This window comes from Vicugna pacos, chromosome 32 (assembly GCF_048564905.1).
Source record: "Vicugna pacos chromosome 32, VicPac4, whole genome shotgun sequence".
Classification (NCBI taxonomy): Eukaryota; Metazoa; Chordata; class Mammalia; order Artiodactyla; family Camelidae; genus Vicugna; species Vicugna pacos.
Window position 1 is genome coordinate 3,390,710 of NC_133018.1, and position 27,353 is coordinate 3,418,062.

The window sequence follows — 27,353 nt, forward strand, 5'->3', positions numbered from 1 at the left end:
CAGTTGGTGCTGGGAGATCTGGGGTCAGAATGGAGATGTTTGCAGGGACAAAGCTCGACACAAGTGTAGGATGACCCTGTACCGCATTCCAGGTGGGAGATGAGAGGCTAGTCTATGGAGGGCCCAATGGGCAGGATGCCACCTGCCTGGCCCGACCTCGGTAGCCACCTCGAAGCAAGGGTCAAGCAGTGATTGAAATCATTCAATCATTTACCTACGGCTTCCTCTGCGCTGGGCACTGTCCCACTGTTTAGACAGACCCAACCCTGCCTGTGGGGCAGATAGAATGATAGTCCCCTGTTACAGTTTTGAGAAGTCTAGAGGAGGAAACCTGCCGGGGCTCTGGCGATAGATGGCAGGGGTAGCACTGGGCACCAGGACAGCAGTATGGAGGTGGCCTGTGACCTGGGGTGGGAGAGAGGCATGTTCCAAGGTGGGCAGGAAGCTAGGCTCGGACGAACCCACAGAAACCAGTGTGGCTGGAGCCAGCGAGGGTGTGAGGATGCCACAATGCCAGGCCTGGGTGAGGCGGGGGATAGGTGCAGTGGGCCAGCCGCCCTTGTGTGGGCCCAGGAGGTAACAGCTTGGGTTCTGCCGAAAAAAGGGGGAGGGGGTCCTGGTGATTGAGCTCACCCAGCACCTCATCAACCCAGCAGGGACAGCTGGCCGAGGAGCGGCTCCTTGAGCTGGCCCCCAGGAAATGGCCAAACCTCAACCACGGGTGTTCCATGCCATGGGCATTGTGACCCTCAATCTCAGCCGAGCTTTGTGGCCCATTAACCAACCCATCCTGGTACAACAATGCCGGATCAGGTCCTCCCCAGGTGCACCCTAGCCTCACACTTTTGCCCCTGTGCTCCATGAAGTCCAGCTCCACAGGGCTTCCCTGCACATCCAGAGCCCCCAGTACCTGGAATTCCTCAACTGCACAAGTCAGTGTGCAGTAGTGACCAGTTCCCACCCGTTCTCCCACTGGTCTCCCCACTGCCCGAGGGTGACCCCTCTGTGGCTATTCTCTGTGCCCCACCAGTCCTGCTCACCCAAACCACCGACTGGCTCTCAGGCTTTTGGGGACCAGGTGGGTTTCTCTGTTTTGTTTCTTTGGGGTCTGTGCAAACCTCCCCCCCACACAACTAGAACGAGCCTTTGCAGATCTGGGTTAGTTATAAATAGCCAGGCCTGCGACTCTCCTTTTAGCTGAAAAGAAGCTAAGTGAACAACGAGTGGAGAGGCACACCCGGCGTGCGTCTTATTTTTAATCTTCTCCCTCTGTCTCAGAGTGAGCCGAGCCCCGGCGCTCAGCCTTTCTAGGAGCTGAGGCCCAGGACGAACGCCTGGGAAACAAGATCCGGGCAGCCAAGGGCCTGGCCTCACCCTGGCTGCTGTGTGACCTTGGGCACTCAAGTTGCCTCTCTGAGCTTTGGTTTCCTCATCAGGAAAGCAGTGGAGGGGATCACCTCCAACTTCCTGCCTTGACTCCCTCCCTCTGCCCTCCCCGCAGCCTGGCCCATCCTGTTGCTCCAGCAGCGGCACCTCTCCCTGGGCTTTCCCGGGAAGCCCAGACCCGGGTACAAGTGAGGCCATGATGGAGCCTCGACTGACGATGCACAAATTCCTCACCCTGCTTTTGCTCTGGTGGCCCCCGGTCAGGACCCACAATCCTTCTGGGAAAGTCAACTTGTCACCTCCCCACTGTGAGCTGGGGAGGGCCCAACCAGGTCATGGCTGAGCAGAACCCATGGCCAGAAGCCTGAAGGCCGGTGCTTGAGCGGGAACTGGAGCCAGAGCAGGAAGCCCAGGTGTGCTGTCTGGCGGTGGCTTGGCCGCAAGGCAGGGCTGAGGGGGGGCCAGGCCCAGACCCCTAGGAGAAGCGGCTTAGGGACCACTGACAGGCGTTCCTGCACTGCAGGGACTGTACAGCTTTGTCTCTGTACCCACTCCTCACCCCTCACCCCCAACCTTGCCTGTAGCCAGGACTCAGTGTTGATGGAGTTTGGGAGACACTTGCTGGGCCCGGCCTGGGCCTCTGGGCACACATGGTGATAGTCCCTTACACAGCACTTTCCCACCCCTACTCCACTGACTGCACAAGTCCCTGCCAGGTGGGCTTGGGTTAATGATGAGGAAACCAGGCTCAGAGAAGTTAAATGACTTGTCTAAGGTCGCACAGCTGGATACATTTAGGAGGCTGACCCAGGCTTTTTTTGAAATCTGTGTGTATTAAATCTTTAAAAACCCGGTAGTCTTGAAGCAGCAGGAAATGGCCTTTCTGTGTTGTGAGTGCCCTGGGAACCAACAGACAGGGCTAGTGGCTCCACCCTGACTCCCCAGTGAGAAGTTGGCCAGGGGCACCGGGGCTCCTGGACCTGCTGCCCTGCCTCTGCCCTCCTCACCCCAGGTACCTGCCTTTTGATGTCCTCAGGGAGGGAGGCCGGAAGGCTGGGCGATGACTTCAAAGAGGAAATCCCTGGTGCTAACTGGTACTCAGAGACCTTTAGGCTAATTAACCTGTTTATTTGTCTCTCTAGAGTAAATAGGAGGGTTCAGCTGGGGAGGCGGAAGAGCGAGGTGTCTGCTGGTGACACCTCCGTGAGGGCAGTGGAGGGCTTCACGGTGGGTGGCCTGGGCCCTGGGGAGGCTGCGGAGGGGGTGGGCTGTTGGGCAGCAGTGACACCCAGGAACCGGAGGTAGGGCCACCCTCCTCAGTGCAGCTCACGTCCTCATGGGGCTGCTCTGCCAGCAGTTCTGGGCACTGGCGAGCACCCACCGGGACTCTAGGGTCTCCTCCAGGCAGCCGGTGGTGCTGACTCCCCAGGAGGGAGAAGGTGCTGGAAGGAGTGAGGCAGAATCATCCACAGGAAGAATCTCGCTGCATTGTTTTCTCCCAGCCTCTGCACCCTAGACATGCCATGCGGAGCCCCCTCCTTGCAGGGCACCAGGCAACTACATACCCCTTGGTCACAGTCTGTGGACTGCCCACCAATTGTGGTTGGGGGCGCAGCTCTTTTTATATAAGATGCTGGCCTGTTCACACTAAATCTTGAGCCTCAGACCCCGTTGCAAGCTTTCTTCTCGTCCCCACAGCTGGCCAGGCTGGTCTGCGCTCTCCACGTTGTAGAGCTGTTGCAGGTGGGAAGGAGGGTCTTGGCTGGTCCCCTCGCCCCACCCCAGGCTCCCCTCTGGTGCACGGTCATAGTGGGGAGGCACCCTGTGACCCTGGGTCCCGCAGGGGTAGCTGCTGCCCCTCAGGCCACTGTTTCAGGCTGATGCCCCCTGGTCACAGGCAACCAAAGGTGGGATGTTTCGGGATCCCCTGGGGCCTGGTGGTTCCCACCCCAGCTCATCACTCGCAGCCTCGAGCAGGCAGCTCAGGCTCCGCCTAGCAGCAGGGAGGAGGGGGATTTGCAATTGAGCTTGTCAGATTCCCCTGGCCGCTCCTGCTCCCGCTCCCAGCCCAGGGTGGGGGTGGCCAGCTAGCCCACCTTCAGCACCTGTCCTGTCCCGCAGGGGCCCAGGGCATTGTCAGCAGCGGCCTGATCCCCTCGCTGGTGTGGAAGCTGCAGAGGGAGGAGGAAAGGATCCAGGCGCTCCTCCTAGACACACTGGCCGCCTGCCTGATGGAGGATGCCACAGAGGCGCTGGCCAGCTGCGTGGTGCCCTTCCTGAAGGAGAAACTCCTGAGCGCCAACAGCGACATCCGCGCCAAAGCCGCCCGCACACTCATCGCAGTCAGGTGAGGCCGGCCACTGGATGAATGAAGCGTGGAGCGTGGGAGGGGCGGACCCGGAGCTTCTGCTGAGCTGCCCCTGGCCCAGCAGCAGGTCGACGGTGGGGCCATCAGGCTGCCCGGAGCTCTGGGGCATCCGCCCAGGGTCTGCTTCCCCTCCCCTGCCCTGGGGGAAGAGGACCCCTTCACTTGGGCAACGGCCTACAAGTGCTGGGGTACAGCCCTGACAGTCCTGTGTCCCAAGGAGCCCTCGGTCCTGGTAAAATGAGACTGTTGGTCCCGCCTCCCTGAGGAAGACAAGCACGGGAGAGTGAGTAGTGATACAGTCTGCACAACCAGACACCCCTCTGAGGAAGGTCAGGGAGCGGAGCTGCAGGTGTCTAGTCACTAGACACCCAGGGTCACCGATGATCACAGTCTCAGTGCTGGAGCTTGAGGGCTCACAGAGCCTCAGAGTTGCGAGGGAGGGAGGCGGTGTGTGATCCCAGACAGGGATGCTTCCTGAGGACCGGCCCTAAGGCTGTGCTTGCCTGTGGCCACCTCCCTTCATCCTGCCACCCCCTGGCTCCTGGGTGGTCTGGCCTCTTGTGGCCCTGGGCCGTGATCCCAGGTCGTCTGAGTGTAGGGGTGGGACCCAAACCTCACATCACTGCTCCCCTGCACCCTAGAGTCCTGGCGACCAGGGATGGTCCCAACACAAGTCCTTTCCCAGTGATTCCCCTGGGGTGGTCCTGAGCCCTGTCCCCCTCTCCTTCCAAGTGAAGCCACTCAGTTGTCCCCTCTCTGGCCCAGCATCCCTCTGGAGGGCAAGAACCAGGTGTGGCAGCATGATGTCATCCCCATCCTGGTGCACCTGCTGAAAGACAAGGTGGACGAGGTGCAGGCCAATGCGGCCGGGGCCCTCATGTACGCCACAGTGACCACCAAAGGTGAGGCCACCTGCCGGCTGGGCACCCCCGGGCCTGCGCTGGGCCTTGCTGTGTGTGGGTCACCGCAGCCCCTAGGAGGCGGGGTACTGTCCCTCCCTGGCCCGCCAAAGCTCTCCTCCTGGCCTGTTGTGAAGTCCTTCCAAGTTTGGGTCTCAGGTTCCACCCTCTTCTTCTTCCCAGCCACCGTGGGCCTACCGACTGGGGCCCCTCCTGGGTCATTCTCTCTGCTCCCCGGTTTTGGAATTCCTGCCTCTGACCCAGGCCCCTCTGAGCTGAAATCCTGGGATTGATTTGTTTGCTGTCCATGAGTCGGTTATCCTGAGGTCAAAGCAAACACTGGGGCCCTTGCCTCTGTGGTGTTGATCGACTCGTGTTCCTTTTCTCAGTGTGGAGGGGACAAATAAGAGTGTAAGGTTATCTCCCCACCCCGGACTCCCAGCCAGCCAGGCATCCGTGCTGTCACCCCACTGGGTGATCAGAAGGGACCGGGCTGGTTTCCCCACCTGGAGGTGGGGGTGGGCCGGCCCTCCCTGCAGGACCTCTGAGAGCTGTCTGACCTCCATATGCCTGTGCTCACCTGTGCCCGCCCTGTGTCCTGGGCTTCCTTGCTGTTCCATGAGGACTGGCCAGGCCTCTCCTCAATCAGCAAGCTGCAAAGCCCTCAGGCATGGCCCCCCGTGGTGGAATCTGGGCACACCACGGGGAGAGGCTGGGCCTTCCCAGCGCCCACAGCCCCCTCTGACCGATCGTGCGTGCTGTCAGGATGCTGACTGCCAGGGCAGCCTCAGCACAGTGTTTTACTTGGGCTTCCTGTACGGGCACTGGGAGGGCCAGAGAGTTGGGCCCAGGCAACGTGGGAATTCAGGGATGTGAGGCCATTTTCCCCTGAGCTGGCACTCCATCCAAGATTCCCTGAGCCCCTGCCACATGCCAAGCCCTGCGTTGGGTGTTGGGGACTGGATGTCTCAGCCTCTGCTATCTGTGGTTTGGCAGGAGTGATGAGTGACCTGGGGAGGCAGAGGGCACAGCACCAGGGCAGAGCATATCTGGGAGGGTGTGGTGTTGACTCAAAGGATGATGGGAGTTATCAGGGCAAAGGAGGCTGGGCAGGTCCCACAGCAAAGAGGAGAGAGCTCCGTGCGGGGTGGGGGCAGCCACATGCCCTTTTAGCAGGCAAGGGGTGGGCAGCGAAAGGTTAAGGAGTGGCATCTCCTTTTCCCCATAATCTCTGCATCCCCCACTGGACTGTAAGTACCAAGAGGGTGAGTTTTTGTGCCTGGTGCAGAGTAGGTGCTCAGGAAATATTTACCCCACGAGTGAATGATTAGGCATTAATTTTTAAAAGATCATTCGTGTTGCCTTGCAAGGACTGGACTGTGAGACAGGCGCCTGGGTGGTTGAGGAGAAGCCAGCTGAGGGGCAGGGTGGGGGGGCCCAGGGGCCAGGGAGGGAGCGGGGCCTGTGTTGGGGGGGCCGGGGAGAGGGAGGCTGGGGAGGGCTGGGGGCGAGGGAGGAGGGCAGAGGCCCCCGGGAATACGTGGTGTTGGTGGCCCACAGGGAAGTACGCGGCCCTGGACGCAGAAGCCATCCGTCCGCTGCTGGAGCTGCTGCACTTGTCCTCTAGCAAGGTGCGCCTGAACGCCATCAAGGCCCTCACCATGCTGGCTGAGGCCCCCGAGGGCCGCAAGCTCCTGCAGGCCCACGTGCCCACTTTCCGCGCCCTTGAGAAGGACGCCAGCGCAGCCGTGCGGCAGGCAGCCCAGATCGCCATCCAAGTCATTGAGTGGAAGCCCTGAGCCTCCTAGCAGGCCAACTTGCTGACTCCATGCCTGAATAAACGCACTGTATCCCCTCCCCTGGGTCTGACCGACACTTGATGTTCCTAACACGGTCTCTCCTCTCTCTGGCCAAAGGGAGAATGCCCAGCCTGGAAGGACTGGGAGGCATGGGCTGAACCCAGGCCCAGGGACAGGTGCGAGGTATCTCTGCTCCCTGCTGGGGCCAGGAGTACCCTGGGAAGGGAGAGCGCAGGGCCGAGCCTCTAGGGACAAGGTGGGGGCAGGGAGCCAGGTGGGGAAGGAGCACAGCTGGACTAGGCACCACCCAAGCCAGACACTCGAGTGACCTTGGGGTGGGTGTGGCTGGCACGGCCCTGCTTGCCAGATCTGCCTCTTCTCACCTTGGTTGACAAGGACACAGGTGCCATTCCCTGCGGGCTCTTGCCTGGAGGAGGGTGAGTTGTAAGAGGCCCTCAGCCCCATCCCATGGATGTGCACTCAGAACAGGGTAGCTTCCTTAAGATCATCCCCCAAACAGCTGGGTTCTCCAAAGCCAAGTCACCTAAGTAAGCTAAGGCCGGCCACGCCCCCAGCCCTCCCCCTGCTGCCTGCTGGGTCCCAGGCGGCCTGGGGGAGCCTCCCACCTGTGCCTCCCCCTGCCTCCATTCTCCCGCAGTGAAACTGGCTAAGAGGCCAGAGAGCCTGGCAGGAAGGAGAAGCCAGGCTTGTGGGGGAGGAGGCATGGGGACTCCCTGGTCTCCCGGCCCCCCTGCCCAGTTCGGCAGGGTTCTGACCTCTGTTGGAGAGACTGCAGAAGCCACTCAGCTTCAGGGCTGGACTCACTTGTCGGGGCTGAGCGGGAGCCTTGCTCTCTCCGGGAGCTTTCTGCGCTCCCCGCCTCACAGGAGTCTCCCTCATTATGTCACCAACCAGCAGCCGTGCTTGCTAGGACAGAGCCTCCGCAGATAGGCAGTCCCCGCAGAACCAGAACCCCAGGTGAGTGCCTTCTTGCAGTCCTTTCTGTGACTGGGGCCTTTGCTCTCCTAGAAGAAACACAGTGATGTTTGTGTCCCTGGGATTGCAGAACCGGCCCAAGCAGGCCCCCTTGTTCCAAGAAGGACTGGCTGCTGGGCTCAGCTGCAGTTTCAGGTTAAATCTCATTCTCGAAAGAGGTCCCAAAAGAGGAAATCTTTCCTCCTTCAGGAAAACAGGTGCTTGAGGGGCTCCATGTCCTCATGTCCCCACCCTGCCTCAGCTGCAGCAGGCTGGCTCCACCCCCATCCCCCCACCTCGAGGGGCTCTGGTCCAAGGGCTCTGGCCTCCTTGCTGCCAAGACCCCATGCTTTTTGTGCTTGGCCCACGCGGTGGCCTGGATGCCAGTGCTCCCTTCCTGTGGTGGCTGTCTTGGACCTCCTCCCAGGGCCGTGGCTGTGCCCACTTGGTGTCTTTTGTAAAGAACCCTCTTTTTTGATCTGACGAGGGGTGCTGGTGCTTCTCACAGGTCTGTTCTGCTCTCCCGCACAATCTCATCTGCCTGACCAGGGCCTCCTCTACCAGATTCCCCTTAGCTAGGCCAGCCCACTGTCCTCTCTCCCCCAAATCTGGGTCTCTAGTGCCAGTCCATCTCCTGTCCAATTTAACACTCCAGGCAAGAATTAATACCAATCCTTCACAAACTAGTAAAAAAAAAATTGAATAGGAGGCAACACTTCCCAACTCGTTCCATGGGGCTAATATCCCAAGGAAAGAAAACTACAGACCAATATCCTTTATGAATATAAACACAAAAACTCAACCAAATACTAGCAAACCAAATCCAGCCACATAAAAAAGTATTATACACCGTGATCAATTTATCCCGGGAATGCAAGTTTGGTTTAACATATGAAAATGAATCAAAGTAACATTTAAATAGAATAAAGGACAGAGACCCATGATCATCTTAATAATACAGAGAAAGCATTTGACTAAATCCAAAAACCATTCATAAAAAAAAAAAACCCAAAGCCAAAACTTAAACAAAAACTCTCAGCAAAGTAGGAACAGAGGAGAACTTCTTCAACATGATAACATCTGCAAAAACTTACCACTAACACCACACTCAATAGTGAAAGACTAGATGCTTCCCCCTAAGATCAGGAACAAGACAAGGATGCCTGCTCTTACTACATCTACTGGACATTGTACTGGCAGTTTTGGCAAGAAAATGAAATAAAAGGCACCCAGATTGGAAAGAAAGAAGTAAGCTATCTCTCCTTGCAGACTACATGATTTTATATATGAAAAATCCTGAGGAATACACATAAAAATATTAGAACTAATAAATGAGTTCAGGAAAGTTGTAGGATCCAAGAGCAATATACAAAAATTGTTTTTCTGTATATGAGCAGTAAACAATGTAATTAAGAAAAGGGGTAGGGATTAGGAAGTACAAACTATTACATATAAAATAATCTACAAGGAAATATTGTACAACACAGGAAATATAGCCGATATTTTATAATAACTATAAATGGGATAGGACCTTTAAAAATTGTGAATCACTATGTTGTACACCTGTAACTTATAATGTACATCAACTATACCTCAATTTTTAAGAAAGAAAACAATTCCATTTACAGTAGCATCAAAAAGAAGAAAACACCTAGGAATCAATTTAATAAAAAGAAGTGCAAAACTTGAGTGCTGAAAACAAAACATTGTTGAAAGAAATCAAGGAGGACCTAAATAACTGGGCGGACATCCCATGTTCATGGATCAGAATACTTCTACTGTCGCGGCAGCAATAAGTATCTTCATGCAGCTCAAATTCAGCATGTCCTAAAAGGTGCTCCATTTTTCACTCGCACCTGCTCCTTTCCAGTGCGGCCTGTCTTTGGAACTGGTGCACCCTTTGCTCACGTGCTTGAGCCAGTCGCTTCCTCTGGAAGTCTAGTCACTCAAGTCCTGTCTCTTCTACTTGCTGGCTTCTCTTGATGCCTTTCCCTTGTTGGTTCTCTGCTGCTAACTCGCCTGGAGTCCTCTAATACCCTCCTGGTGGGTGTTTCTGTCTCTTTCATCTTTTTTTTGTTTAATTAATTATTTTTCATTTTCCAAAACCAGAACATTTATTGCATGACTAATCACTGAAACCTTTAAGATGAACTGGGTGCTGCAACAGCCGCCCTCTCGGGTTTAGGTGTTGTTCCTTCACGGAATCCATGCCTGCATCTGCAGTGTACAATTTTTCGGTGCCTCATTCGGCCGGTCCTGGTGGTATTTCGTCTTTCAGCTTTAGCACTCCAGGTATAATTTCTCTTTTGCTGGCAGGGTAGCCACGTTTGCCACAGGTCGACTTCTGAAGGTGGTAGGCCTTAGAGCCACATCGGCAGCATGATGTGTGTTTCTTGTTCCAGCCCTTTCCAAACGATGACCTTGACTTCCTCACCTTGCTTCTGTGGGCAAGACCAAAGAGCTGCCTCCCTTTCGTCTTTCCAGCAGCATCCAGCAAACCTGACCCTATCACTTCCAGCCGAAGATCCCAGGGACTCGGGGTCCTAAAGCATCTGAGGCCTGCAGGTCGGGCCCTGCCCACTCTGCCCTCCCTGAGCCCACAGTTCTACTGTGCACAGGCCTCCTCGCACTCTTGCCTTGCCGTGTCTTCCCACACGTTGCCCGCTGATCAGCTAGGTGCCCTCCTGCTTCAGTCACGGGAGGCCTTCTCCTGTGGGCCCTCCTGCAGTGTGCATGTGCCTGCAGGGCCGGTGCGTGGCCTTGCTCCAGGCCTGTGCCCACTCCCCATTTTCTAGGTTCCCTTGCTGAGCCTCCGTCTCCTCCTCTGTGGAATGTGGTTGGTTCTAATCCTTCCATGTGGGGTGGCTCCACAGCTGGCATGTGACAACCTGGGTAGGAAAACCACAGGCCACCTGGGATGCTGGCCATCACTGCTGGCATTCACTGTCTGCTGCCCTCACAGACCACAGGCTCATCCAGGACTGCCCCGAGCAGTGGCTGGCACACAGTACAGCAGGCAGTCAAAAATGTCAGCTGAAGGACTAAACAAGGGCTGAGGGGCTGGTCCCGAGTGCTCCTTCAGAGTGTGACTTCTGCAGTGCTAGGTGGGCCCCCTACCAAGATCACTTCAAAGCATCTGAAACTTTTTCTAAAGACATGAATCATTTATTTTGGTCTGAGAAGAAAGAAGAGGAAGGAGTGGCTTAGAAGCCCCTAAGGAAACAGCCTGGAGCGGCCTATACCTGGCAGCTAAAGGGAATCTAACCCTGCACCCAACCCCTAGCAGAGTCCCAACAGCAGGCCGACTGAAGCGACTGGGAAGAGCTCCGTAAGGAGGAGAGTGTCCTCCCCACCTGCCACCCAGGGGTGCAGCCAGGCAGTGCCGAGCTGGAGGGAGGCCCATTGCTTGGGCAGGGACTGCCTCAGCCCACACTGGTCCAGGCAGGAGCCAAGATTTTCATCCAGCAGGTCTGGCGCCAGCTGGCCTTTGTGGTCACCAGCAACGGGCACGCCCCTGTGGGTGGGACCCTGGTGTGGGGAGGAGCATCTTTCCAGCAGCCATACCTTTACAGAGGAGGAGAGAACACAGCAAACAAACAGAAGGTGGGTACGGGAAGAAAATGGTGACAGCAAAGTAAACACAAGCAAAACCCCCAAATATATCTAGAGATAAAAAGCCAAAATTAAATTTAAAGTGGAAGTCAGTGTTTGTGCAGTAGAGCCATTTGGAGAGAATGAGTCATTTCACAAGGGAACAGACGTTCTCATTTGCAGTCTCTGCACTCGCCGATGGGCTTCACTGCCCTGTCGGCCCACACGCCCTGCAGCTGCTGGCACGTGCCGCGTGACAGAGGGCGCGTTCTCATCAATGTGATCCTCGGTCCCTGGTCCATGGCCTCCCGGCCGGATGCGCTTCCTCCCCTCGACAAGGGCGTCTGTGAGAGGCAGTGGCTGCCCGCTCCCCAGCGCCCAGGGCCGGCCGCCCTAGGAGAAGTAGAGGAAGCAGAAGACTGTGAGCAGAATCAGCAGGAAGCTGCAGATGTTGGACAACTTTCTCAAGCAGGGCGTCTCTGAGATGTCATGGAGCTCTGTCCCTTTTGATGCATCACCACACTCTGTCCCTTCAGATATGTCACCATGCTCCATCTTCTGCACACTGGCCTCTCCTGGGGCCACTTTAGGGCTCGGCAGTGGCTCCAGGCCACAGTACACGTCCCAGGCCTTCCAGAGGCAGGTCTGGGCCTCCCTGAATATGCCTGCAACAGAGGGAACAGGGGCCAGTCAGGAGGTGCTGGCCAGGAGGGAGGTCTTCCTAGGGGCTGATGGCTCAGTGGTGAGTCCAGCAGGAAGACCAGCAGACTCGCTCCTAATATGCAGAACACTCTAGCCCCAGCTTCAGAACACGAGCAGACATCCTCAGAGACATGGGAGAGCAGGACCCTGGGGTGCATCCTGGGGTGCAGTAGGGTGGAGTGGGGCTGCCTGGGCCAGGCCTGCCTTGCAGTGGCAGAGCCTTCAGCCTGCCTAGGTGCCCAGCTGTCACCGGGCAAGCCTGCCCTTCCCGACTGCAGGTCCAGGGCAAGTGGCTGCTGCTCTGATGGTGGAAGAAGCCTCAACTGCTCTGCTCTCCTCAGCACCTGGTGAGTGCTGTGCTTCTACAGGCAGATACTGGGCTCACGGCCTGGCCCAAAGGAAAGCTCTCTGGGCCCCTGAAAGGGGCATCACGGGTGTTTTCCCCAGGAAAGGAGGGAAGTCTAGGAATTACAGGAAAGTTACATTCATTCCTCCAGGCCTTGAATGGCCCTCCAGTGTCTGGGTGTCTGGTCTCCCTGGCCTGCTCAGGCACAGGTCAGCACCACGGCCAGCTCCACACACCCACGTGGGCCTGGCTGCGCCTGAGAATGGGGTTCCTCCTTGAGACAAGACAAGTACGCTCCGAGCAGTGTGTGCTGTGACCAGGTCAGTGTCTCATCCCGCTAGGCAGCCTCTGTGCCAGCTCTGCTCTGAGGCTGAGGCAGCACCAGGGATGACAGAAATCATCAGCCAGTGCCGGAGGGGCCTCTGTTACAGGGCAGGGTGCTGCCCTGGAGGGACCCAGAGACACACACACCTGTACGTTCGGGCGGTTGTGAGCAGCACACCCTGGCCTGGTCTCTAGCACATTATCATGCAGCTGCCAGGGCCCAAAAGGTTGCCATATGTACATGGCAACTGATCATGTGACCAACATGATGGACCACAGGCCAGGGGCTGTAGGACAGGTCGGGGAACTGGCCAAGAGCACACGTTTTGGGGTCAGACTGCTTGGTTCAAACCCTGGTTCCCCCAGTGCTTGGTTATTTGAGGAGCCTGGGGAAGATTACTGGACTGTTCAGTGCCTCAGCCTCCCATCTCGAAAATGGGGATATGACCGTGCCTTTCACACGTTGGTATAATTTCCACAGTCCTTGACCCATCCCAAACAGGCAATGAATGTGAGCCACTGTCGTCACCGTCATCCACCCGTGGCTGTGGGGTGAGGGAGGAGAGGGGCCTGGAGGTGCACCAAGAATGAGCGGCCCACACACTGAGGGCCCTGATGAGCAGTTCCTCCCACCTCTGAGGGAGCGCAATCCTGGGAGGCCGGCATCCTCCAGGGGTGTGGGGCAGCCTAGCTCAGGCCCTGCAGGTGTCAGGAGAGGGTCTCCAGCCCCTCTGGGCTCTGAACGTCCCCAGCAGGAGTGGAGAGGGAGCCCCAGAATGCCGCCTCCTCCCAGGCAGGCCGTTCCCTCCCTCCCTCCTCCAAACTCACAGCCTCCCCACCTCTCTGCCCCAGACTCAGCACTAATCTTGTTAGGCCCTTATCCCTGTTGCGTCAGGGCCTCGAGAGGCGCAGGTCACCCTCCTGTGGCCCCAACGCCCCTTCTCTGACCCTGTCTGCTGAAAGATTCCTTTTGGGCCCTCCAGAGCTCCCAGGCCCGAGCCTGTCCTGGAACACTCTCAGACTGAGATCCAGCTGTCCCTCACCTGGTTCCCCTGGTGCCCTCTGCAGTGGGGCTGCTTCCCCTCCTCTTTGAGGACCATCTCCTGCCCACTTCCCAGAAACCCTCTGGGTCTGAAACCCTGTGCGAGACTCCAGGACCTGCCATCCCTTCCCCGGTTCCCAGTGCTTCTTCCTCTCTACTGGGTCGCTCCTGCTGAGGCACAATGTGATCTCTGTGTAGCTAAATCCCACGGCTGGTCAGCAGATGCCTCCGTGGACCCCTCCACCCCGCCCGAAATGCTTCTAGATCACCAGACACTTGTGTTTCTCTGCCCCTCACATTACACCAGACCCTTTCCTCCTGCCCTGGCACCTGCTCCCAGGGCTGACCCTCTCAGGTGTATCTCTCCAGCCCAGACAGCCACATGAATGTCTGAGAGGCATCTCAACCCACACAAACACCCCCAAGGCTCCTCTGGGAAAAGGAGAGGGGGTCTCCCCTGGCAGTGGAGCCAGCAGGGTGGGGGTGCTTGGGTGGCAGCACAGGACCTGCCGCAGGCTTTAGATCTCCCTTCTCACCTGGCTGGGCCTGCGGTGTGGGCCTCTTCCATCGTATTTCTTCATCCAGATCTACCCTTTCTTCTTGGCTGTTCCGCAAACTCCAACAGAGGCGGTGGAGCTAGGGGGAGAGAAGGGGCATGTCACCACCTGGGGCTTTGTCACGCAGGCCTTACAGTGCCACAGCTGGCAGCTGAGTGCTGGGGTCTCCAAGGACTGAAAAAAGATGTGGCTGTTAGACTGCAACAAGAGATGGAGGGAATGCGGGTGGGGAAAGCCTGGCGCTGGGAACCCTGGATTTTAGTTCTGGCTCTGGTACCCTGTGGTGTGTGGCCTTGCAAAGGGTGGCCTCCGTGTCCTGGGCTGGACAGTGAGGGGTGGTGGTGGGGGCAATGCGCTCAGGGCTCCTTCCAGTTCTGTGCCCTTCAGGGTGGGAGAAGCCACCCATAATGCCTGGCCTGCTGCTTCCGGTGGACGAGCCCGTCAGGGCCAACCCAGGAACTGCATTCCTTCTGGAAGCCCCTCCTGGCTGTCAGAGATGAGCCCTCACACGGCCCAGAAGAGGCTTTACCTGGTTCACCTGGGGTACCGGGTTCACCTGGCCCTGGCCCATCACTCACGCTCAACAAGGCTTTTGCAGATGCCTTTCCCTTCTGGTCTGTTATTTTGTTCTCTTCCTAAAAACACATATGGAAACTCTGGGCAGGAACAAAATCCAGCCAATTGTTGCCTTTTTTTTTAAGGGTTGGGGTCAGTAGAAGCATAACTAAACGAACATTGCCACCAAGTCTGTCCTGAAATAGATTTTAGTCTATTATGCTAGACTTGGTATATGTGAATCTCAGCACTCCCTCAATCTCCCAAAACGTGGTGGGATGTGAATGAGTGGGGCTGGCCCCTCCCCAGCCAGCCCCTCGAAGCCCCACCTCTCAGACTGAAATGGCAGTGGTGAAAATTCCGTTGTATTCATGACAGAGACCAGGTTTAGCCCTGAGCTGCTTCCTGACAATGCTGTGAGGTCACATTTGCCTCCCCAGCCTCCCGGTCAGCCCTGCAGGCCAGACCACCGGGCAGAAGGACCTGGGCTCCGCGCGGTCCTCCCTCCCCGCACAGCAGTGTGGTGACCCGCAAGCTTGGTCTCCCACTTCTCCCACCTCCCCTCCCCTCCAGAGCACCCGCACACAGACGGGTAGGAAACACTCAAGCAGGAGGCTGCCTGAGAAGCGGGCAAGACCAAAAAGGTGAGAGTAAGAGCAGCAGAAAAGAAGTCAGACAAGCTGACCACCTGAGCCGCTGAGCCGCAGAACTCAGGCCCCCTACCCCGCCCCAGCTTCTCAGGTGCTGGGAGCAGAGTCGGGGACACGTGGCGGGTGAGTGCATCCCGGACACTCCTGACTGTCCTCCCCATTCGCCCCATCCCTCTCTAATGAGGCTCTGTGTGCAAGAGAGGAACAAATCACATGGGAACTACTGAGCAGAGAGGTGGCCAGAGGGAGGCCCAGTCTGAGCTGAAGGCCCCTGAGGCTGTCTTCCACGTTTCCAGCTTTCACCCAGACCCCAGGGCACACAGGTCTTATAGACCCACCTACCCTCTGAGCTCCCCTCTCCCTCAACCTGGACATCCAGGACCCTCCCTGCTGCTTTTGGGCTCAGCTAGGTCCCTGCCCTACTAAACGTATCGGCCATGCCCAAGTAGGTGACAAGGTGGAGCCTAGTCGGGGCCCAGCCTTGCCACTTACAGCTCTGGTGTCGTGGACAACCGACTTGACTTTCTAATGTTACAACTGGGGAGACTGGCACCTGCCTCCCCAGAGGTCGGAAGTGGCTGTGCTAGGAGAATGAGGCGTGTGTGCGGCCACAGGTCACAGTGCAGCCAGCATCACTGTCCCCTTCCTGCTGGCTTAATCCCCTCCAGGTGGGCCTTGATTACATTAATTCATACTCAGGTTAGCAAACCTAACACTTCAAAGAAAATTTGCATTTTAAAAGCCGAACTTCTCATTCTCAGTGAATACTTAATTGAGGATGGTGAAAAGCTTTTTTGTTCCGTTTTGTTGTTAAGGCAAGGCCCTTTCTGTGTTATTTGCCTATTTTTGACCCATTCATCATCTCCAACCCCCAGCCCTCCCACTTTCGAGGAGAAGGCGGGAAGAATTCAGCCACTTCTCCACAACGCTCATGGGGAAGCAGGGACTGTGGGCTGACCCCGGAGCATCCTTAAGGCAGCACTTACGTGTTTATCTGGAATCCGGTCTGTGAGTAAGGAGATCCCCAGGACAGTGAAGAGGCTGATGGTGAAGAGGATTATGGCAAAATAGAGGTAGTGCATGCTGCAGATGATCAGAGGGCACTTGTCATTTGCCAAGCAGCTCCAGGTCCCATAGGAAAACTCAGACACCATTCGACAGAAGCCAATCAAAAGTCCACTTGTCAGCCCCCAGAAGGCACCCTGCCAAAGGAGGAGCCCCCAGAGTCACCTGGGAGGAAGACGGGGGATGAGACAGGCCACCTGCAGCCTGGCCTCCCGACCAGTCCAGCTCTACAACTGACCTTGTCATAAGGGCAGAAGCAGAGTGTTAGCACCGTGAGGAGAGGACTCCTCCTTGGGCTGAGCGAGGACCTGAGATGCCTGCATGCTCTCCCAGGTCAGTCAGAGAGCTTGGGAAACACTTGGAGGCCCTGTAAGTTAGATGATGAATAGGCATCTCAAAGGTGATGTGTCCAAAGAGGCCTCAGTCTTCCCTGCTGCTGTGACTGGCCCCTCCACCTGCCTGGCTGCACAGGCCGAAACCCCATGAGTCATCCCCAGCCCCTTTCCTCCCATCTTGCCCCACCACCGACCCGTCAGCAGATCCTACGATCATTTCCATGTCCTGACCCCGATCCGGAACCACCATCTGCTCTCACACAGGTGGGCCCTCCACCGCTCTCCAGCTGTCCCCCGAAACATGGACTAGGGAGCCCTGCTTCTGCTGAAGCCCTGACAGCCCGCCCTCAGAAGCAAGTCTCACCTGCCCTAGCTGACCTCACCTGGCTCTGCCCTCTCCCCTGGGCGGTCCACTCCAGCCACTTCCTGTGCCTTCTTTTGTGTGTGGGTCCTGCCCACTGTGCTGCCCGCCGGGCCTTTGCACTCGCCCTTCTCTCTGCCTGGATCTCTCCTAGATCACATCCTTCAGGATTCAGGTTCAAGGTCACTTTCTTAGGAGAAATCTTCTCCCACCATCTTGGCTGATGTCCTTGTGTCCCCCTGCTCCCAGCACCTGCCCTGCCAATCTCCACAATCCTTTTTTACTTTTAAACAGCACCACACCAATCTCAGAAGTCTTTATCTGCTCACTGGGTATCATCTGTCTCCTGCAACCAGACAGGCCCATCTTTAAGAATGAGGACTTCACCTTTGTGCTGGAGCTGTACCCGGAGGCTGAATGAGGTATGGTCACACGAACTCCCACCTACCTGCTCAGTGACTCTCTTGCAAAACATGGCGAGCAGGAAGACAGCAGCAATGGGCGGCGTCAGGTAGCTCAGAACTGCCTGCATGTATTCAAACAGTTGCTCCTTGTTAGCCACCTGTATAGCAGGCACCCAGGCAATGGAGACAGCGAGTAAGACTATAACAAAAAACCTGTAAGTTAAATCAAAAGTCAGTGGTAATTTGAAGATTTTTTTTCTTTCTAATAAAGTATCTACAAGCCATAAACTATTAGCCAGACTTTTTTTAAAAACTGAAGCGTAGTCAGTTTACAATGTCAGTTTCTGGTGTACAGCATTATGTTTCAGTCACACATAAGCACACATATATTCGTTTTCATATTTATTTTCATTACAGGTTACTACAAGGTATTGAATATAGTTCCCTGTGCTATATGGAAGAAACCTGTTGCTTATTTTATATATACTAGTTAATATTTGCAAATCTTGAACTCCCAATTTATCCCTACCCACCCCTTTTCCCCCGGTAACCAACCACAAGATTGTTTACTATGTCTGTGAGTCTGTTTCTGTTTTGTAGATGACTTCATTAGTGTCTTCTTTTTTCAGATTCCACATATGAATGGCATTATTTTATTTTTCCTTTTTTAAGGCTGATTAGTGTTCCATTGTACAAATACACCACAACTTCTTTATCTAGTCATCTGTCCATGGACACTTAGGTTGTTTCCACATCTTGGCTACTGTAAACAGTGCTGCTGTGAACATTGGGGCACATGTATTTTCTCAAATTAAGAGTTCCCTCTGAATATATGCCCAGGAGTTGGATTACTGGATCATATGGTAAGTCTATTTTTTAGTTTTTGGAGGACTCTCCATACTGTTTTCCACAACGGCTGCACCAAACTGCATACCATCAACAGTGTAGGAGGGTTCCCTTTTCTCCACACCCTCTCCAGCAATTGTTTGTGGACTTTTTACAGATGGCATTCTGACTGATGTGAGGTGATACCTCATTGTAGTTTTGATTTGCATTTCTCTTATAATTAGCAATATTGAGCATTTTTTTCATGCCTATTGGCCATTGGTATGCCTTCTTTGGAGAACTGCTTCTTTAGGTCTTCTGCCCATTTTCAGATTGGGTTGTTTGCTTTTTGTTATTAAGTTGTATGAGCTATTTGTATATTCGGAAATGAAGTCCTTGTCAGCTGAATCATTTGCAAATATTTTCTCCCATTCCAAAGGTTGTCATTTTGTTTTACTTATGGTTTCCTTTGCTGTGCAAAAGCTTATAAGTTTAATTAGGTCCCATTTGTTTATTTTTGTTATTAGCTAGTTTTAATTGTTCCTTAGGTTAGATTCGGGGCCCACTTATCAGTGTGGCAGAGGAAATATCATTCCCCTAAACACTAACAGAACTGACCATAGGGCCGCAGGCAAAACCCTTCAACTGCTGGACAAATAAAACTGAGTGTCCATTTGCCTGTTACTGGATCATGGGTAGATTCTCACCACAGCTGGATGGTGTGTTTGAGGTGGTCATGCTGAAAATATATAATACATAGAAAGTATTCATTTCTTGAGGGGTAATACATTTCTAAAAACTTCATATGATTACAGTATCTGATTTTAAAGATTTGTATAAACTCCCCTTAAGCCCTTGGCTGTGCACATGGGGAAGAATTTCCAAATAGTCCACCAACTAGCAACTGCTGGAAGGCAGAAAAAGCTGAGCAAAGATTTCCTTGGCTGCCTATAGCAGGGGAGACAGAAACTGGAGTCTGAATCTCATCAAGTTAGAGGGCCCAGGTACCACTTCAGGCGTCTCACTGAAACCCCCCAAGGGCCATGCCTTAGAAGCATAGGCTGTATCCCAGGACTAAGAATTTGCTATAAAACTAGACCAAACTGAAACAGAGACACCCTAACAAAGTATAAGAAACCACGCCTCCGCAAGTTTAAGGGGATCAGCTAGTAATTTACCTGCATGCTAAAACAAAAACCAATATTCTTCAGAGGAATGTGATCGAGAATTTCTATAAAGTATGACCTACAATGTTCAGTATATAACAAAATTTTCAAGACATGTGAAGAGATAAGAAATGCAACCCATGGTCAAGAGAGAAAGCAATCAATAGAAACTGACACCAAGGGCTCAAAGACTTCAAAGCAGTGACTACAGTTATCTTAAAGGATTTAAAGAAAATGATACTTATGAGGGAACAGACAGGAAATCAACAGAAAACTGGACATTCAAAAAAAAAATTTTGAAAAGGAACCAAATAGAAATTCCAGAACTGAAATTTCAATAAATGAAATGAAAGATTCACTGGTTGGCCTTAAGAGTAGATTGGAAAAGGAAAAAGAAAGAGCCAATAAACCTAAAGGAAGAGTGATAGAAATCTAAATGGAAGAACACAGAGAAAAAATTTTTTTAAGTAAACAGAACCCCAGCGATCTGTGGGACAATATCAAAAGAGCCAGTATGTGTGTAAGTAGAGTCACAAAAAATACGGGGGATGGAACAGACAAATACGCAGAGAAATAATGGTCAACAATTTTCCAAATTTGGTGAAAACCAGTAATTTACAGATTTAGAAGTTCAGCAAAGCCCAATCAGGATAAACACACACACACAAACACACCCTTAAGCACATCATAATAAAACTGTTGAAAACCAAAAATGAGTGGAAAATCTTGAAGACCAGGAAAAAAGGTACATTACACACAGAGAGCAGTACTATGAATTATTGATGATTTCTCATCAGAAACAAGAGGACAGAAGAGAATGGAAGACTGTACTTAAAAGTGGTAAAAAAAACAAAAAAACCCTTTCAACCCAGAATTCTGTATCCAGCAAAAAAATTCTTCAAAAATAAAGATGAAAAAAAAATATTTTCCAATAAACAAAAACTGAGAGAATCTTTTACTGACAGACCTGCATCACAAGACAAACTGAAGTTCTTTAGGGTGAAGGGAAATGACACAGATGGAAACTCAAACCTGAAAGAAGGGATGACGAGCACCAAGAAAGTAAAACATAAGATGCTACCTACACTGTCTCATTTTCATTTCTCTAAAAGGCAATTGGCTGCTTAAAGCAAAAAATTGTATCACTCTCATCTGTACTGTGGGATTTATAATGGATGTAGATGTAAAAATATGAGAAACATAACATGAAGGATGAAAGGGGAAAATGACATATACTCTTGCAAGGAGCTCACATTCTACATAAAATGATACAGTATTAACTGTAAGTAGACTAAGATAGGTTAATAATGCCTAGTATAATGCCTGAAACAACCAGAAGAAATTAAAATAAAATATAGAAACTATTTCCAGCCTTGTTAATTATTACACTAAGTGAAAGTGAACTTAGCACTCAAATTATAAAGGCAGAGATTGTCAGATTAGATTAAAAAATCAAAATCCAACTGTATGTGCTCTACAAGGGACTCACTTTAAACATATTTATAGTCTGAAAGTAAAAGATGTTATAAACACTAAGCATAAGAAAGCTGGTATGGCCTGTATTGGTAATGAAGCAAACCTCAAGACAAGAAGTATAATCAGAGATAAAAAGGGCCATTTCATAATGATGAAAAAGTTAATTCCTCAGGAAACCGTAACCAGCATAAATGCACCTAATACCAGAACTTGACTATATATGAAGCAAAAAACCCTGAAAGAACCATAAGACAGAAACAGAAAACTACATAACCACAACTGAAGCTTCTATTAGACAAAAATTAAGAAAGAATACAAAAATATCAAAAAATTTCAAAAGATGAAAGTGTCATAGTGTGTATCTTTGGATCACAGTGGTAGTAAATTAAAAATCAATAATAATAAAAAAATTAAGAAAGTACCAAATACTTGGAAATTGAAAAGCACACTATAAATAATCCATGAACAAAGAAAAAAATCACGAGGAAATTAAGAAATACTTTGAACGGACTGAAAATGAAGACAGAACTTATCAAAATTTGCAGGATGCAGCTAAAGCAGGGGGAAATTTGTAGTTTTAAGTGGTGATCATAAAACATCAGAAAGGTTTTAAACCAACAATATGAATTTCCACTTTAAGAAGCTAAAATTAAAAAAAGAAAAAGAAAAAGAAAACCAGGGTAAATCCAAAGTAAATAGACAAAAGGAAACAAAAATAGAAATCAATGAGGAAAAAACACAAAAAACAGAGGCATCAACAAATCCAAAAGTTGGTCCTTTGGAAAGATTTATTAAAATGGATAATCCTCTAGGTAGGTTTGCTCAAGAGAAAAAGAAACCTCCCTACATATTAGCATTACTAGAGATTCTACAGACACTGGAAAGATAATAAGGTAAATGTATGGGAGGTGCTTGAAGCCACTGCAGCGAGGATGCTTCTGAACATTCTGCTCGCTGGTATGCCAGGGCTGGCGCTCACTGGTCCCCCACGCTAGGTGAAACACATTAATTGGGTGACTTGGCTCAAGGAGTGTGATCATCAGGCATCAGGGAGTCTGGCCAGATGGCTTCTTCCAAGAGCACGCCAAAACATGCACCGGTGATGGCACAGATCCTGCAGGATATGGGGATCACAGAATATGAGCCAAAAGTTATAAATCAGATGTTGGAATCTGCTTTCTGATATACGTGAACACAATTTTTTAAAATTTAAAAACATTTTATTCTTTTTTGTAGGAAGGTAATTAGGTTTATTATTTTTAATGAAGATACTGGGAATTGAACTCAGGACCTCATGCATGCTAAGCAGGCACTCTACCACTGAGCTATATATCTTCCCCACTTGAACACAATTCTTGATGATGCAAAAATTTCTTTAAGACATGCTAAGAAAGCTACTGTTCATGCAGATGATATGTAGTTGGTAATCCAGTGTATGCCAACCACTTTTTCTTATAAAAACTTTACTGTTTCACCTTTCACATTCAGATACACAGTCCTTCTGAAATGGAATTTTGTGTATAGTCAATATTATTTTTATAATGAATAGCCAAATTACCTAGTACCACTTACTGAAAATCCTTCCCCCCATCATTTTCTCTACTGTGCTATAATCTCTGTCATGAATCAGGTGACTGTTCACCTGTTCACCTTTTCCTGTATTCTGTATTTTGTTCCACTGATTTGACTACATTTGCACTAAAACCACACTGTCTAATTAGAATTGCTTCACAGTAGATACTGATCTCTGCTAGCGTAAATCCTCCAGCTTTGTTCAGCTTTAAGAATTGCCTTGGATATTCTTTGCTCTTTGCATTTCTGTATTAATTTTAACACTGGTTTGTCAATTTTTACATGCACACAAAAAAGTTCCTGCATTTTGATTGGGATCACTCTGAATATGGAGAGAAGAAGCATCTTGTCAACACCGAATCTCCTAATTCACCAGTGTGGTATATTCCTGTTACACTAGGTCTCCTTCACTTCTCTTGATAATGCTTTGCAATTTCCAGCAATTTTCTCAAATCTTTTGTGAGATTTATTCCTAGGTATCTGATATGGTTTAATGATACTCTAAATGGTAATGTGTGTAATGTGTAATGCATAAAGTATGATTAATTCTGGTATTTGACCTTGTATCAGTCTTGTTAAACTAAACCAACACTGAAATTTTAACAGTTTGTCTATAACGTCTTTTATGATGATGCGTTTCTTATGTCATTTGTGTCCTGTTCTCACGTTTTTACAGAGCAGTACTCCCAGTACAGTGTGGAGGAAAGCGGCTAGAGTGGACGTGTGTGTCTAATTCTCAGTCTCAAGGGAAAAGATTTTCACGTATAAACATTAAGCATGATAAATGTTATAGGTTTTTAATATGTGTTTAAAAGTCAGAGTAAAGAAGTTCCTCTAAATTCTCTAATTTGCTAAGATAAAAAAATAGGTACTGAAAAGTTTACAGGGTTTTTATCTGCTGTGAATACTATATCATTTGCTCCTGCTTTCAGTTAGTGTGGTCAAGAACACTGACTGATTTTTGAATAAAGAACTATTCTTGCATTCCTGAAATACACTCCAGATGGTCACGGTGTATTATTCTTTTTATTCGTTGTTGGACCTGATTTGCTACTATTTTGTTAAAATTTTCTTCATCTTTTCATGGTATGTATTTTCCCTTTTTTTTTTTTAGCCTTCCTCAATCTTAAAGAGACAAGTTTCAGGATACAAAACTGTTTCTATATACTAACAATGAATTATCTGAAAAATAAATAAAATAATCCCAGTTACAAGAGCATCAAAATCAATAAAACACTTAGGAATAAATTTAACCAAGGAGATAAAAGATCTCTACACTGCCTATAAGACATTGATATAATAAATTGAAGAAGACACAAATAAACAGAAAGATATCTTGTGTTCATGAATTAGATGAATTAATACTGTTAAAATGTTCACACTACTCAAAGCCATCTATAGAGTCAATGCAACCCTTATCAAGAAATCTCTGTACCCCCATGCTCACAGAGGCATTATTCACAGTAGCCAAGACACAGAAACAACCTAAGTGTTTATTAACAGATGAATGCATAAACAAGATGTGGTATACATACTCAATGGAATATTACTCAGCCACAAAAAGAAGGAAATCCTCCCATTTGTGACAACATGGACGAACCTTTAGGGCATTATACTAAGTGAAATAAGTCAGACAGAGAAAGACAAATATGGTCTCACTTATTGTAGAATCTTAAAAAAAGCCCGAATTCATGGAAACAGAGAGCAGACCGGTGGCCATCTGAGGTGGGGAGTAAGGGTAGGGGAGAGGGGTGAAGTTGGTCAAAGGGTACAAACTGTCAGTCTCAAGGTAAGTTCTGGGAGGGGGAAGGTAAGCATGGTAACTGTAACTGACCACACTTGACTCCCGTCTCCCGGGACACTGCCGTAGGTTTTCCCTCCACGTGTTGTAAATCCCACGGACTTTTCTCTCGTTGATATCAACACTCCCTGATTCCTATTTCCCACATGCTTACCTTTCTGGTGCTCTTTGTCGTTCTCTGAAGGTCAGTTCTTCGATCCGGGTTATTTTCCTGCAGCCTGAAGAACATCCTTTAGTATTTCTTATGAAATTCTAATGTAACAGAATTGAAATGTAATGAAAGTGAAATTCTACTGTAGCAAGTTCTCTCAACTTCCATTTATCTGAACAGACATTTGTTTCACCTTCACTTAGGAGGCTTTTTTGATGGGCACTGAATTCCAGGTGGGCAGTTTTTTCAAGCACTTGAAGATGTCATTCCACTGTTTTCTGGATTTTAGATTCTGTTGAAAATTCTGCTGTCTCCGTGTTGCTCTTTTGAAGGAAATGTGGTTATTTCCCTCTGGCTGCTGTAAAGGTCTGCTTGATCTTCAGTCCTCAGTAGTATTGCTACCATGAGGTCTGGGCATGCTCACCTTTGTGTTTTTCCTGTCTCCCATTTGTGGGATTTCTTCATCTCTGGATAATTGTCCAGATAACAATTCTAGGCCATTTTCTTTGCAGAATCGCTTCTCCAATTACACGTGCATAGTTCCAATGTTCCAGTCACACGTGTGTTATTCTTCTGTGTCTGTGTCCCTTCTTCCCTGTGTGCTTCAGTTTGCATGTTGTTGATGGATCTATTTCCAAGCCACTATGTCTTCTGTGACAGCCAATTACTTGTTGTTAACCCATCCACTGAGTTTTCAACTTCAGATATTTATTTTCCAATTCCAGAAAAACCTTCTCATTTCTATAAATTCTAATTCTCTGGAGAAATTCCCAATTCTTTTCATCTACTTTATACACCTTCCCCTCAGCTTTCTTGTTCATATTAATCATGGTTATTTCAAAGTCCTTGTCTGCTGACCTCACCTGTGGGTCTACTTCTCCATATATGACGTATTTTACTTTATATATATATTAGTATAAATACAGTGGTAAGGGGGACATTCTTGCTTTGTTCCTTCCTAGTTCCATTAGGCGTGATCTTGGATTCTCAGGTGATAAGGATATGTTTTATCATGTTGAAAAGTACCTATTTTACCAAATACCTTTTCATCATCTGGATATATTTGATGTTTCTCTTCTAATCTATTAACATGGTGAATTAATTAGTACATTTCCTAATACTGAACCATCCTTGTATTTCCAGACAACAATCACAGTTCGTAATGAGATGACATTCTTTTAACATCCTTTTAGTATATTGTTGGATATGTGTCTAATATTTTATTTACAATTTTTGCATTGGTATTTTAAAGTGAGATTAGTCTTCGGTTTTAATCTTTTTTTGCGCTGTATTTGTTAGGTTTTGGCATCAATATCTTGAACTTTATAAAATGAATTTAAGTCTTCCTTTTCCCCCTATGTTCTATCACACTTTAAATAAAACTAGTATCTGTTTCTTAAAGTTCCTGAGAAAAGTGTTTTTTAAACAATGGAATGCTAACAAAATGTACCAGGAAACTTCATTGCAGGGGTTAGGCAGGTGAAACAGACTGCACCATGCACCCTGCTAAGGGATGAAGGAAACATTTTAGGCATGACACAGGCCACATTCAAAGTGTGTGGGCCAGAAGTGATCCATGGGCAGCCAGCGTGAAACCCTACGGAATGATGGCGGCCCACGTTGACACGTTCCTATCCCTGCCCTGTGCCTAGCACATGCGGCCTCCTGGTTAAAGATGGGGCCCTGATATGGATGTGTTCTGCTTACCATGTGATCTCAGACAGACCAAGTCCCTTCTCTGAGCCACCTTCCCCTCATTTGCACAGAGAGAGTAAAGAATAAAACTTACCTTTAAGAGCTGTCAAGAGGACTGAATGAGGTAGTGAGACAATGTATATAAACTTCCTCACAAAGACTGGTTTGGGGGGCACATTAATACACTATGCCCATTTCTATCATTGTGAGTATTCATTTTTCCCAAATGGAAACAATGTTCTTTGTGATTATAAAAGCAATATATCTTCACTGCAAAACTGCAACAGACAAAAAGAAACCACCACCATGCTGTACACAGACAGGGTAACTCTGTATGCAGCATCAGTGCCTCAGTTTTCTGCATAACGACACACTGTGGGCATCTTTCACTGACAGCAGTAACTCATGCAATTAGAGGCATCCTTCACCTTCCTGTTATCATGAGCTCCTTTTCAGTGGCTGTCGGCCGCATCTGGGTATAGATGTCCATTGTGAACACGGCGCTGGCACCGCTGAAAACAGACGTCAGGGAGGACATGAGAGAGGCCCATAGAGCAGACACCATCAAGCCTTGAACACCTGGAAAAGAAGGACCCTTTCTGGGCCTCCAGCTTGCCGGCCACGCCAGGAGGTACCTGAGGCCTGAGGGACTTTCCCACATGCTGACTTTGTTGGAATGGAGGCCTCTCTGAGACAGATCAGTGCATCACACCTGTCCTCGCTTGGTGATGTGCCTACTGTGTCTTTATATAATGGAAAGGAGCAGTTACTTGGGCCAAAAATCTCTTCAGGCATTCACCTGATGGCCCCCTGCAGCCTGGCAAATGGACACACTGCTGCCCCTTTCACAGAGGAGGAGCCCAAGGCTCGAAAGGATCCAGACCACAGCAAGTGACGCGGCTCCTTGTGTCTCAGTGTCCCCATCCGTGAAGTAGGTATGAAAGTGCCTACCACACAGGGCTGCTGTTAAGACTAAGATACAGTGAGAACATGGGTTAACACAGCGCCCAGCACAGAGCAAGCGCTCAGCAAGCATTAGCTACAAACATGATAATCCAGGGCTTTTACCTGAAACGCCACTAAGTGGCAGGGACCTTGCCCTGTCGAGGGATTTCCGTGTGTGGTTGGAACAGCCTGAGGCTCACTGGGCTGCACTGGAGGCTGCTGCAGCAAGGCCCCACTGCACTTGGGGGCTACTCGGGCCAGGCCTTGCTTCAGTGCCCCATGGCCCTGGGCCACAGCCTGGGGCGCCTGAAGACAGGCCCAGCTGGTGAAACTGGACAGCCTCCTTCCTGACTGTGGGATGTC

At 50.3% G+C, this 27,353-nt stretch overlaps 2 protein-coding genes and 1 pseudogene across 8 annotated transcripts in view; 1 reads left to right on the forward strand and 2 right to left on the reverse strand.

The window, feature by feature from the left end:
- The window catches only part of RSPH14 (radial spoke head 14 homolog), a 53,811-nt gene extending 47,306 nt beyond the window's left edge, over positions 1-6,505 (forward strand). For 4 of the 5 annotated variants that reach the window (XM_072953027.1, XM_072953024.1, XM_072953026.1 and 1 more), the window contains exons 5-8: positions 3,085-3,129; positions 3,508-3,733; positions 4,520-4,656; positions 6,214-6,505. In XM_072953027.1, coding sequence (XP_072809128.1) covers positions 3,085-3,129; positions 3,508-3,733; positions 4,520-4,656; positions 6,214-6,452 — 647 coding nt within the window. In that variant the 3' untranslated portion in view covers positions 6,453-6,505. The remainder of the gene's footprint in view (positions 1-3,084; positions 3,130-3,507; positions 3,734-4,519; positions 4,657-6,213) is intronic. The other variant, XM_031674716.2, reaches the window with a different exon arrangement.
- Positions 6,506-8,918: 2,413 nt separating this feature from the next.
- LOC116279038 (large ribosomal subunit protein eL37 pseudogene) lies at positions 8,919-10,830 on the reverse strand (annotated as a pseudogene).
- Positions 10,831-11,112: 282 nt separating this feature from the next.
- The window catches only part of LOC102539776 (sodium/glucose cotransporter 1-like), a 44,863-nt gene continuing 28,622 nt past the window's right edge, over positions 11,113-27,353 (reverse strand). For 2 of the 3 annotated variants that reach the window (XM_072953011.1, XM_031674731.2), the window contains exons 11-15: positions 26,474-26,624; positions 17,404-17,572; positions 16,181-16,396; positions 13,969-14,068; positions 11,113-11,683 (exon numbers count right to left, since the gene is read on the reverse strand). In XM_072953011.1, coding sequence (XP_072809112.1) covers positions 11,412-11,683; positions 13,969-14,068; positions 16,181-16,396; positions 17,404-17,572; positions 26,474-26,624 — 908 coding nt within the window. In that variant the 3' untranslated portion in view covers positions 11,113-11,411. Of the gene's footprint in view, positions 11,684-13,968; positions 14,069-16,180; positions 16,425-17,403; positions 17,573-26,473; positions 26,625-27,353 lie in introns of those variants that run through there. The other variant, XM_072953012.1, reaches the window with a different exon arrangement.